Genomic DNA, 12,999 nt, shown 5'->3' on the forward strand with positions numbered 1-12,999 from the left:
GTACATGACACCCCAGTGAATATGTTGACCAGGTCCAAGTAATCTTGGCTGTCAGGTGTGAAGGATACGATGTATGTGGTTGGAACGCAGCGCAAAAGCTCCGATAGCAGTAGGCTAGCTGTTACCACGGTGACAAGCCACTTGATTGACGGCGTGACAGTGTGTGTGATCAGGGATGGATTATCCCTTGGCGTGTCTGAAAGGCCTGGAGAGCCACAGCCACACATACCTACACATCTCTACACACACACACACACACACACACACACACACTTCTACAGTATAGCTTTTACTGCCACATAGGGATGCAGTGAATTTGTGTGTGTGTGTGTGTGTGTGTGTGCGTGTGAAATTGAGTGAGAGAAACAGTTTATATGAGTGGGAGAGAGACAGAAAAGAAGAGAAAAGCAAGAACTAGACACAAGAAGTCTCTAGTTCTTGCTCTCAGAGCCAGCTTGGTAAGAGTATTACTGGCATGCTGTGATCTCTCTCTCTCGCTCTGTCTCTCTCACTCTCACACACACACAAACAAACACACACACACTTCCACTAGACCCTTCTCCCCTGTGTGTCCCCTACTTTATTGCCCTCTCAATCTTCCCACTGTCTCAATAAAGAAACTCAATAAAGAACTCTCCATTTAGGAAAAAAAGGGTATTTCACTGTCTGTAAGTTACTTACTTGTAAAGTGTAATGACGTATCTAACAACCAGTTGAATCCAACTCCTTGTGATGTGTGTGTATGTGACCAGTGGTTGTTGAATACACTGTCGGTGTGTGTATGTGGAGATCACACACACACACACACACCGACAGTGTATTCAACAACCACTGGTGCAGTCCAGGAGGAATCCTCACTCTACACTTGGCACACATCCACAAACAAACACATGAGAATGCAAGTGTATATGATTCCTTAAACATACAGGACTGAGTAGGTTTCAGCCCTGAAACAAGTGTTGGCCACGTACAGGGGAACAGAGAGAAAAACAAGAGAAGGAAAGAGACAAAGGGAGAGAGAGAAACTGGAGACAGAGAGAGACACTGCGTTGCTTTGAGCTAGGAGAGAAGTGAGAGCTGATTCCTTGCGAGTTCCATACCTTAACAAAACTGTTGCTCCTGTCAGAACACGGACATACAAACAAGGCCTATCACATGACTCACACACACACTGACGCGACAGGAACTGACCGGGATGAGCGCACACACACACACACTGACACACACGCGCACACACACACACACACACACCTGAGATTCTCTCTAATGTAATGTAATCCAATGTAGTGCTGGCAGACAGCCTTCCCTCCTTACAAAACAAACTAGCCAGTTTCCATGGAGGGCTGAGAACGGGAGGCAAGAGCACAACAAAGAAAAACAGAACGGAGCGAAGCAGAGAAGAACGGGACTGAACAGAACTGAAAACAACAGAACAGAAAAAGACAGAACAGAGCAAAGCAGATTAGCAACGCTGACTTGTAGCTACTACGCTTCTAGTGAGGAATCTACACCCTCAAAAAAAAACAAGGAACAAACTTACTCAGCGACCCTGTCCTGTTACAGATGAAAGTTTTATTCAGGCTGGCTCCCACGCCATGCCATATGCTTAGGACAGGGAAGGAAGAACGATGTGCAGATAGAGAGAAAAGAGGACAAGAAGAACAGGGCAGGGGGGAAAAGTCTTGGAAAAACACATTGAGCCTCAGGACACACACACACACACACACACACACACACACACACTCAGTACCCGGCCTGTGCTAGTGGTCTGGTAAGAAAGAGGAGGGTCTGCATGCTGTGGGAGAGTATCTCCATACATGTGTTGCATTACTCTATTTCTGCTATGGAACATATCTACCCCTCTCTGTCTCATTTTCTCCATATCTACCTCTTTCTCTCTCTCTCTTTATATATATATATGTCTTTCCCTCTCTCTCTTTCTTGCTGTCTCCCTCTCATCAAATATTCACAGTTGGTCCCATTAAACATTCACCGCCGCAGCACTGCTACGTTTATCAGCCCTCCGCCAATCAGCCTCCAGCCAGTGCACTAGAAGCCCTCCAAAGCCCCGAAAATGAAAACACACACACACACACACACACACAAATACACACGTCTGCCTACATGGCCTGGCGATGCGGCAGCCATTCGGGGAGGGAAGGGAAAGGAAACTGGAGAGATGGATAGAGCGTAGAGAAAGAGGGAGGAAGAGCTTGAGAAAGAAGTTGGGAAAAAAAAGGGAGGGGAAAGGTGGTTGAGGGACAAGTGAGACAGATGAAAGAAAAAGAGATGAAGGGAAGGAGCAAGGCACAGAGAGGCAAAGAAAGAGGGAGCAGAGTCTGAGGTCCACTCCTCAGCCCTTGTCCATGTTCAGCTAGAGCAGAGCAGCCTTGTGCCTCAATTATTCAGCAGTGGGGCGAGTGCCATCAGCCTCTCTCTCTCTTTTTTCTCCCCCTCTCTCTCTCCCTCCTTCCCTCCCCGGCATCACAAGGCCTTAGCTAATAACAGTGTAAAAATACACTCACTTCACAATTCAACACAAAACACGGCACATAACTGGAGCTAAAAATAACATGAAATACTGTAGACGCAGATGCCGTCAACCTCTAAAATGCTTACCGTTAGATATCTGTGATGATTTAAAGTGTGGTTAATAGTGAACCTGGTTGGCCTCTGCATCCTTATTTCTGCATAAAATAAATGAATGTAGCCTTCCAACTCATGTGACAAAAACCAGACAAACAAACAAACATGATTTTGGTTTTCTCACTCATCAAAAAGAAAATTATTTTTTTTTAAAATCACTACTTTCGATGCAAATAAAAACAGTTTTATTTTCTCGCCAATATGTTTCAGCTATATCCCTCAGTAGTTTAATTTCACCCTGATTCCAAAATCTCTTTAAAGTTTTATAGACCAATAATTTGCTCCTTCTTTGGCACCTGTCAAGAACAGAGGCGAGCTAAATCAAGGGGTAATTACCATTGACCGATAACCCTAGCTGATCTAACCTTAACCTTTCTCCTGGCAATGGCACAGCGCTGAAATGAATCAAAGTGGATCAAAGTGAGGGGAGAGGTCTGGACTTAGTCTTGCGCGTTGACTCACAGCTTCAGTGTCAAACAGCTTATGGGGGTTTGCGGTGTACGAGTGCATCCTCAACTGAAACGAGTGCATCCTCAACTGTGCAGGGTCGCTTTTTTCAAACAGGAAGACCAAGAAGTCTCAGACAGCAAAGAAGTGATACAGTGATATTTGTTAGAGTAAATGTGGGAAAATGGTAAATGTATGCTGGTAAATCTGATGAATGTGTATACATTTCCCGGATAATGTGGGTAGAAAGCGGTAGTTACAGTAGCGCGAGGCTTTCTCACACTGCTGTCCACATATCTGTAACACAACGATTATGCCTTGTGTGACTGGAGTTATGTTACACAAGATTCTTTAAAATTACACAATTAAAGAACTGGATAGGCAAGCATGTTTTGCACATCCACATCCTTTTGTGCATGGATGTAAATGACTTGTGCATCCATTATTTGGTCAAAATATAAAATCATTTAGGCATCAATTTCTTGGCCGAAGTGCACCTACATTGAATATACAGTATAGGCTATCAGTGTCTTATCTGCCTACCATAAGTAAAGAGGCACACACTCCAATCTGCACCAGCTTGGGGAGAAAATAGGCCTCAGATGCGCTCCTTCCTCACACCATGATGCGGGTCTGGCATGAAAACCTACCTACTGCGACTAGCGTTTTCCCATGCACATTAACCGGGAAATGTACGCATTTACAAAATGTATCTTTGGAAATGTGTACATTCACCACCTCCCTGGGATACATTTACCCACATTTATCATAACGCACACATTGCTAAATCAACATAACTAGATGTTGACTGTTGCTGATGACAGTGAGCCTCATCATTAGCAAGCTGCACAGATGCTGAGTGGGCAAAAGCAAATTTTGACTGCCTTGCTATATGTGTACATATGCAGGGGGAGGGATTGTTTTTTTACACAATGGATGGTAAGGGATAAGATAATGAATCTCTCGTCACAAATGAAATGTGACAAGATATTCCACACATGTTTTTATTTATTATATTTTTCAATTTTAGCCACTGACCCCATGAATCTCCATACAAAAGAGACTCAAAGCCTCCATGAGAGACGTAAGTCATGGCTGGTCACAAAGCCATGGAGACAAGACTCCTCTAGCTCCCCTCTTTCACCAGAACGTACCCCGAATATATGAGAGCCCTCGACCTCTGAAGTATATAACAAAACCTCATGAGCACAGTTCCTTATGTGACTTCTGCTTCCCAGGCTCCAAGTACTACTGCGTAGGACTGCAACTAACGATTATTTTCATTGTCGATTAATCTGACGATTATTTTCTCGATTAATCGATTAGTTGTGCATTAGTTGTTAAAATGTCAGAAAATGGTGAAAAATGTGGATCAGTGTTTCCCAAAGCCCAAGATGACGTCCTCAAATGTCTTGTTTTGTCCACAACCCAAAGATATTCAGTTTACTGTCATAGAGGAGTAAAGAAACCAGAAAATATTCACATTTAAGAAGCTGGAATCAGAGAATTTTGACTTATTTTTCTTAAAAAATGACTCAAACCGATTAATCGATTATCAAAATAGTTGGCGATTAATTTAATAGTTGACAACTAATCGATTAATCGATTAATCGTTGCAGCTCTACTACTGCGTATAGCTTACAATAATTGTCAACTTCTGTAAACTGATACTAGTGTGTCATAGGTGCCTGTCTCTTCAAATACTCAGTATTAGCATAGTCAGTGGCCCTCGACCGCAGGAATATTTACATATCTGGATAGTCAGTATTCACTGTGTATGCTGAGCGGTTTTGAGTGCGACATCTGCCAAACACTTCTTGATCAACAGTTTCACACCTTGGGTGCATTATAACATGATTTTTAAAATGCCTAGATTGCAGCAGCAATATAGATGTGCTCTGTCATAGCACAATAAGAATATTGTCCTGTAAATATGAACTGAACTTCTGATGCATTGTTCAAGCCTACTGTTAAACTTAAACTGCTTTAAACCTTGCCTATCATAGTGCAATATCAAACTTAAAACTTAAGTTTCAACCTTGGTGTGTGTGTGTGTGTGTGTGTGTGTGTGTGTGTGTGTGTGTGTGTGTGTGTGCGTATGTGTGTGTGCATGCACGTGTGTTTATGTATCTTTCATTGCTTTTTTCTCCCTTTGCTAATGCATGATATTTATGCTGTTGTTCCACATACTTTAAGGTCACTGGAGTCATACTGTCCACATTCCACTAATATGATTTCTAATTTTTTATCCAAGATTTGCAAATTGAAGTTAAAGTGAGCCTTCAGAATTTTTAAGGTAAAAAACTATTAAGGTGTTATAAGCAGTTCATTAATACAAAAAAATATCCAAGGATGGAAAATATGGACAAATATGCCTCTTAGCCTGTAACATTCAATTAATAAAAGATAACTCAATAAGGTCTTCTTAATAATGTGTGTGTGCATGCACATGTGTGAATGTCAGTGTGTGAGTGAGTGACCATGTGTGTGTGTGTGTGTGTGTGTGTCCGCTTGAGCGTCAGTGTGCATGCATGTGACGCCACACAGCCCAGCCATAATCGCTGACCTCGCCGCCAGCCAATGTGCCCTCCCTGAGCCAGGGAGAATAGGGCTTAATCCCGCCCACGCACACACTCATGCACACACACACACACACACACACACAGCCATCATAACTACAAGTAATACTCCAAAGTTCCCGGGACATGGAGCCACCAAAGCCGCTCTATGCCGTAGACTGTTTGCAAACACTAACGGAGGAGGAACACACATGCAGAGATCAGCCACAAACATGCATGTGCGCGAACACACAAACATGATGCAGCCAGACAAAACACACACACACACAATTAAGAGCGAGGCTTACTGTAGCTTACTCTCCCTTCCCTTCCCTTAACAACTGTGGAAGTGCCAAAGAGCAAGGCACCAACTGCTGCAGTGGAGCGAGCAGCCAACAGCCGAGACTGTGTTTGTGTTTGCTGGGCAGCTCTGAAGTAAGAGTGTGTGTGTGTGTAGGCCCCTTTGCATACTCTACATGGCCCTTACTGTAAATGAAAACATGTTTTTGGTTCCAGTGGTGTCATCTGGGTAACTTGCCTTGGGTAGATGAGGGTTAACACACGGGTGTCCATGTGTCTGGCTCTTTCCCCCAGCAAGCTGCCTTGCTGTCTAGCGCTGTCGGCATGGAGAGTGGGGGCCGAGGCAGGGAGAACTCGCTTCTTGTGTTTGTGAAAAACACATTGGCAGGGCCAGAGCATTTCAGCTTTGATTAAGGGCACTGAAAACTGAAGGAGAGTCTGTGTGTGTGTGTGTGTGTGTGTGTGTGTGTGTGTGTGTGTGTGTGTGTGTGTGTGTATTACAATAACGTATATAAATAGGTCTTCTATATAAATAAGCTTGAGAATTATAAGTGAAAGAGAGAGATGTAACTGTTTCTGCTTGGAGAAGTGAGAAAGACCATAGGAGACTGTGTGTGTGTGTGTGTGTGTGTGTGTGTATGTCATATAATTGTGACTAGGACCCAGAGACACACAGAGAGAAAGCGGTCTGCCTGCCAGACAGCCTATGGGATGAAGAGTTTCACCCCCGCTGTTGCCGGGTTACTAGCTCAGGACCACTGCCAGCACAGCCCACCACCCACCACACAACACACACACACACACACACACACACACACCAGGTCTAATCGCCTAGTAGGAAGGGTTTTTTAAAGATCTTTCCTCAAATCAATCCTTTGTTTACAGAGGATGCAGGGAGACACAGAAGGAGGGAGAACAACAGAAAGAGGAGGGGGAACGACGGGGGGTCGGAGAGTGAGAGACACAGAGAGAGACAGAGTGAGAGTGAGAGAGACAGACAGACAGACAGAAAGAGAGAGAGAGAGACAGACAGAGAGAGAGCAATTCAGCTGGCATCCCCCTGGCAAAGGAACAGCCCAATCAGTCCAGAACTGGCCCTGATCTGCAGTTCACATCATCACTCAACCTCTGCTGGCCTGGTCTGACACTCACACACACAAACACAGGCAAGCACACACACACACACACACACACACACATCAAGTGTTTGCATGTTCAACATACCCACACACAAAGTGTTGGCATGTTCAACACACCCACACACTAAGACAAGAAGAAATACACCAGTGCACATAGATGCTCAAACACACACAAGGAATACAAATGCATGTACAAAAACATGGCACATGCACGCACACCAACACACACACACACACACACACACACACAAGACATGAGAGAAATAAAAGCCAGACAAAAGGTTCAGCTATATGGCAGGTGAGGTACGTCAAGCCGTACATACAGTTATGCTATGATGCACATATGGGTTTTAGACTAGTGACAATGACAACAAAGATGCTTTGACTAGAGCACAGGTGGTGATGCTGCAACAAGTGTGACATTGCTGCATCATGGGAACGGACAAACACACACACACACACACAGGCTGACAATCCTTGGCCATCTAATGATTCTGAATTGGCCATACTGCCTTAAATCACATGCTGCTTTAAGAGTTGAGGATATTTCAGTGTAAAGTTCAAGTTGCTGCACACATGCACACACACACACACACACACACGCCATCGCTTCAGTGAGAACCACAGTAACCATAACAAAATCAAAAAACAGTCGCAGACAACTGCCAAAGCATAGGAGACCTTTAAGTCTCCCAACCTAAACTGCAGCAGCCCGTCTCTGCCAACTAGCCTCCACCTTTTTAGGAAACTCTGCTGACATGGGAAGGACAGGACAGAGAGCCTGGCTCACTCTGCTGTTAAGGAAATAAACGAACACTAGCCTACAACTGACTTCAGCCATGGCACTGTGCAGCAGCAGCAGCAGCAGCGGACAGCAGGCTACTCTTATCAGCTTTCAAGTTATATGAATTCAAGTGTTGCTCCTTGACTGTAATGCTGAGCTATACAATGAATATTCACTGCACTTACCTCTGGCTGAGAGCTTTTTTGTGTTAATAATTTTAGCAGCATACTCCTGGCCGGTGGACTTCTTGACGCATCGCCGAACAACCGAGAAGGCACCCCTGGAGGGGAGGAAATTGATAACCCAAATGGCAGTTCAGTGAAACCACTTCAAACAACCAAAAACCCACAACAGCATACCTGACAAACTCTCCATCAAAGCTGCTAGTGTGTCACAGGCAAAGAAGTGCATGACAGCGGGTTGAACTAGACACACAAGGGGGACATGCAGGCATTGCATAGGCTACTCACATACACCTAACATAGGGCAAGGAAGCCACATGCATAATTAATATTGTCTGATATTCTGTGTATGAGATGTGAGAACAAGCTTTGGCTACTAGTGCGTGACAGGGGAGGGAGAGGGCTTGTTGCATTGTGAAAGGACCGAGTCATTAGCTTACAGGAAGAAACGTGAGTAGGCTACAGGAGAATGCAGCCACTGAAATGTAGACCAAGAATGAACATTTAACCCTAAACACGCCACAAATTTAACTGTACATTCGAGGCAGGCTGCATTTTTTTTTGGCCAGACACCTCCTTTCAACTCATGCTGTAGGCTAATAGTAGGTGGAGTAGCTCTATTAGCCACACACAGAGATTAAGATGGTTACAAAGTAGCTTTCTAGCCAGGATATACATTGTTACCGACGTGTCCTTTCATGTTTCAAATGCAGCAAAATAATGATAAAGCGTGTAGTCAGATACATTTTTTTTTTGGTGTGCATGAGACAGCCCCAACCAAAATTCTGCAACCCCAGTCTGTTTGCAGCAAAGCCATGGTCTTCATTTCTGCTTGACATATAGGTACAGCCTGCAGTCTACTGAGAAATGCACTAAAAATTTGAAGTTGAATGGTTGAACAGGAGCTTATACGGATGTCGCTAGGCAAAGGGGTCTGTGCAAATGACTTTTCGACGCGTGCTACCTGGAAATAAATTAACAAATATAGTCCTCCTATGAGCGGATGTCGTTTCACATATCTAGGGGCACAAAGAGCCATGATGGTGCGATACACGCTCACATGCATACTCCAGATGAATTACAAGCCTGTACAGTGCAAACATGAACCTGGCTACAGCTTATTATTGGCTTGGAGGGAGCCTTACCCTTCCCTGTTTTTGACAGCCCCTATCCTGCCTTGTCAACACTGAAGTAGACACGCACAATGGCAGCAGCAGCAGCAAAAAAAAAACGAGAGAAAACGTGCACACAGACTGAATGCAACAAGAGCAATATTGGTGGCGGTCGCTTACTTTCCGAGCTCCTCGTACAGCTGATATTCGTCTGTAAATCTGGTGGAGGTTACAATTGTAGCCATGTTGAGTAACTGGGGAAGGGGGAATCGCCTCTCGCTTCAGTGGCCGCCTCGCTCAGGTTTCGGGAGGAGATCTCGTAAAGGCAAAAGGGAAAAGAGAGATAGGCTGGAGCAGAGGCAGAGGGAGTGGGAGGAGAGAAGAGGAGGAGGAGGAGGGGGAGGAGGAAGAGGGGGAGGGCGGGGGGGGCCTAGCAGTAGTAGCAAAGATCGTCTATGGAGAAGATGAGCGACTCACTAGTTAAAAAAAGAAATAAGAAAGTGGTCCACATGCCAGTCTGCAAAAGTGGGCGTTCATGTGAGCGTTTGTGCTTTCTGACCGATGCCTTGAAGCATGTAAACCACCGAAATCCCTAAAAGAAGAAAAGAGGAAGAAGGATTTGCGCTAGGTATCCCATGTATGTCAATGAGACCTATGCGTTGACGGATGACGTGGATTGACGGAGTGCAAAATATCGCAACCCAGCCAATCAAAAAAGTTGAAACTAGCGCAACTTTTGATGGAGCGTAGGTAAACGCCATCAGCTAATAGACTTCATCAACCAATGAAATGTGACAGATGCCAATTGTCCCATGTGAACACCGCCTAACGCTCAGAGAGCATTAACGCTGTGAGTCACTTGGTTAATGGGTCGCTCTGTTCTGACCAATTGTGGCCACAGGCACATCATGTATTTTTGCTTCTGTGGTATTGCCGTAATCTTACGTCATTGTAATGATTTAACATTGCTAGCTGGCATGCTCTAATTAGGTAGCATTAATTAAAAACTGTTCTCCAAGCATTGGTTTTGAGACAATTATTCCTTTAGTTTTTCAAATAAAAGTTGTAGAGATCTAGGAAAGTTTGAATGGATGTAATCAATTTCTCGCCCAATTGGCACTTGCCAGACAGACCTAACAATGCATACTGTCGACCAATCAGATCATTCATTAGAATCTGGATTTATTTGAGACAGTTTTCACCAGAGAATACATTGGATATCTAAAACAGTTTGATTCTGTTAACAACCAGAGGGATAGCTTCTCAATCTGTGTTAGTAAATTTTGCACATTAATTTAGGCCTATAATATTTTTGGTAACTCTACATTAACATGCCATTTGTTATACAGTACCGTGACTGGGAAATGCAATTCTCATCGCAGTGGACGTTTAACACCAACACACTGAGGGGTGACACTGGTCTGCAATGTTTTCTGTACCCGGAAATAATGGCAGAGTGAGAGCTCTTTCTACTCTCTCCTCTCTGGTAGTAGTGGTGGAGGTAAGAGGGGATGCAAGCCACGCGAGATCTTCTCTCATGTATACCCAGAGCTACAGATCCGGGTTCAGTTTCATCATCCTTTCCCTCACTATTAAGAACTATGTGCCCAAAAGTAAAGCTGACATCAGTGCAGCTCATATGGGCGGCATCACACCAAGACCAAGTCATGTAGTGAGATGTGATGCCGCAATATTTTAATATTGGCACAAAGAGATCAGCTGCATGGCCACTGTATTATGTCCGTGATTCCCAAAGTGGGGTCCCTCAGAGGCTACCAGGGGGGTCAGATTAATTTAATTATCATTTCAATCCCTAGAAATGAGCACAATGAGAGAATAAGGATGACTGTTGGGATCACTGACCTATAAACAGATCATTTTATATAATTCTAAAATCATATAATCTATAAAAATCTTCACACATGGGGTTCTTTGGGACAAAATCTTTTCTAATGGGCATCTGTTGTGTATTCTATATATTTGGGGGTGATATGAAAAAAGTTTGCAAACCCCTGTATTACGTTATAAATAGACTCTTCAGCCTATTCCCTTTTGTAGTCAGTTTCTCTTTTTCTTCAGTTTTTCTGTTGAGTTCGAGAGACAAAATCTCATCAAATGGGGGTCCGTGGCCCTAATGGGGTCCTTGATATGAAAAAGGTTGAGAGTCAGTGGGGTAGCTTATTGATCTATAGGCTTCTGTGTTTGCTGTTGGCATCGATGAAGACATTTTGTGCCAAAATTGAAAGATTGGAGATTTATTCATTGAGATATGGCATTTGGCTGTGGTTATTTTGCTTCAGTTTCCCTAAAATGGCTTGGTAGCATCATTAGCATCCCTCATTCAGACCATAGGGCAAGCTTGCAGCAAACTTCCAAATGTCAAAGTGACCCATCAAATGTGGCGACACGGTGGCTCAGTGTTTAGTGCAGTTGCTCTGTTGCTGTTGCAGTGTTTAGGTTGTCGCTGTGAATCTCCACCCCGGCACTTTCTGTGTGGAGTTTGCGTTTTTCTCCCTGTGTTGTTTCCTCCCACAGTCCAAAGACATGCAGCTCAGGTGAACTGAGAACTCAAAATTGCCCATAGGCGTGAGTGTGTTTGTGTATAGTATGGTATATAATGTAGTATGTATATGATGTATATATGATGTAGTATGTATATGATGGAGCGTTAAGCCCGTTGAGACATGCTTGTGATAAAGGGCTATATAAAGAAACTTGACCAGACTAGACAATGATATCGAGCACCAGCCTTCATTTTTGCTGTTTACCTTTAATATCCAGTCAGTATGACGTCCCACTGTGCCTTGGTTGCCCTTAAGGCTCCCTTCCCCTGTGACAGTGCTATTGCAAAGGCTGTTTCTTTCATTGTGCCGAACACTGCTGTAAAACACAGCTTGCACTTCAGTTTTTCCTATCTGCCTCCCTAGTGCTGATCAAGGTACTTCACAATCACCACCATCATCATTACTATCTTCATCATCATCATCATCATCATCATCATCATCATCATCATCACCACCTCCTCCTCCACAATCATCATTAACATCATCATTGTCATCATCATCATCATCTAAAATCTGCAATTTCAAAATCATAAAAGACAGGTGAAAAACAGTTAATAAAAGATTATTACATAAAAGCAAATCTATAAAAAGGAGTCAGCCTGACTAACAGTCCCTCAGGCAGGTCGTTTCAAAGTCTAGGAGCCCTGATGGCGAAGGCCTGATCGCCTCTGGTTTATCGTCCACATTAGGTGCCGATCCGGCTCATATGCAGTTTTAGGCATTTGAACTGTAAGCTGGAGCATCATTGTATAAAAGACAGGGAATTAAATGTGTTATGTAATGGCCTGCTGCACGGTAAAGGTTTATCTGAGGTTTCATGAATATCTCATGAAGGGTATTAATATTTCCTCCTCGCAGTATGTTTAAGTGTGTGTGTGTGTGTGTGTGTGTGTGTGTGCAGGTTTGTGATTATATTCTACAGTTGCATGCACTCCAATAAGGAAATGTGCCAAGCTTACATTACCAAGTGGTTAGATTGCTCATAATCATAGGAAATTGATTTAGATGTTTTGTTGAACGTTTTTTATTTAAGGATGATGCATATATTCATCTAGATATATCTCAAAGATCATACACCGATTCCTATGTGTTGGCAAACATTTAATCACTACAAAAACATTTTAAGTACAACTGTGCAAATTTGAGAAGATAATGAACTTACTGTTATTGGCTAAGTTGGTAAGGGAGGATATGTACAGTAAATCTCTTCACCATCATACTTCTTTTTATACATTAGAGTTCAGAACTATAAAAAAAAACAGTACTG

The 12,999-nt window shown here is 43.5% G+C and overlaps 1 protein-coding gene across 5 annotated transcripts in view; it reads right to left on the bottom strand.

The window, feature by feature from the left end:
- Nucleotides 1–9,488, bottom strand: part of LOC139659074 (calcium/calmodulin-dependent protein kinase type II subunit gamma-like) — a 69,397-nt gene extending 59,909 nt beyond the window's left edge. For all 5 annotated transcript variants that reach the window (XM_071537296.1, XM_071537294.1, XM_071537295.1 and 2 more), the window contains exons 1-2: nt 9,349–9,488; nt 8,060–8,154 (exon numbers count right to left, since the gene is read on the bottom strand). In XM_071537296.1, coding sequence (XP_071393397.1) covers nt 8,060–8,154; nt 9,349–9,413 — 160 coding nt within the window. In that variant the 5' untranslated portion in view covers nt 9,414–9,488. The remainder of the gene's footprint in view (nt 1–8,059; nt 8,155–9,348) is intronic.
- Between the last annotated feature and the right edge of the window lie 3,511 nt (nt 9,489–12,999).

The sequence above is a fragment of the Centroberyx affinis genome, unplaced genomic scaffold (genome assembly GCF_046629955.1).
Source record: "Centroberyx affinis isolate AG114_WGS23_722 - 3 ecotype Tasmania unplaced genomic scaffold, CSIRO-AGI_Caff_v1 ptg003015l_1, whole genome shotgun sequence".
Classification (NCBI taxonomy): Eukaryota; Metazoa; Chordata; class Actinopteri; order Beryciformes; family Berycidae; genus Centroberyx; species Centroberyx affinis.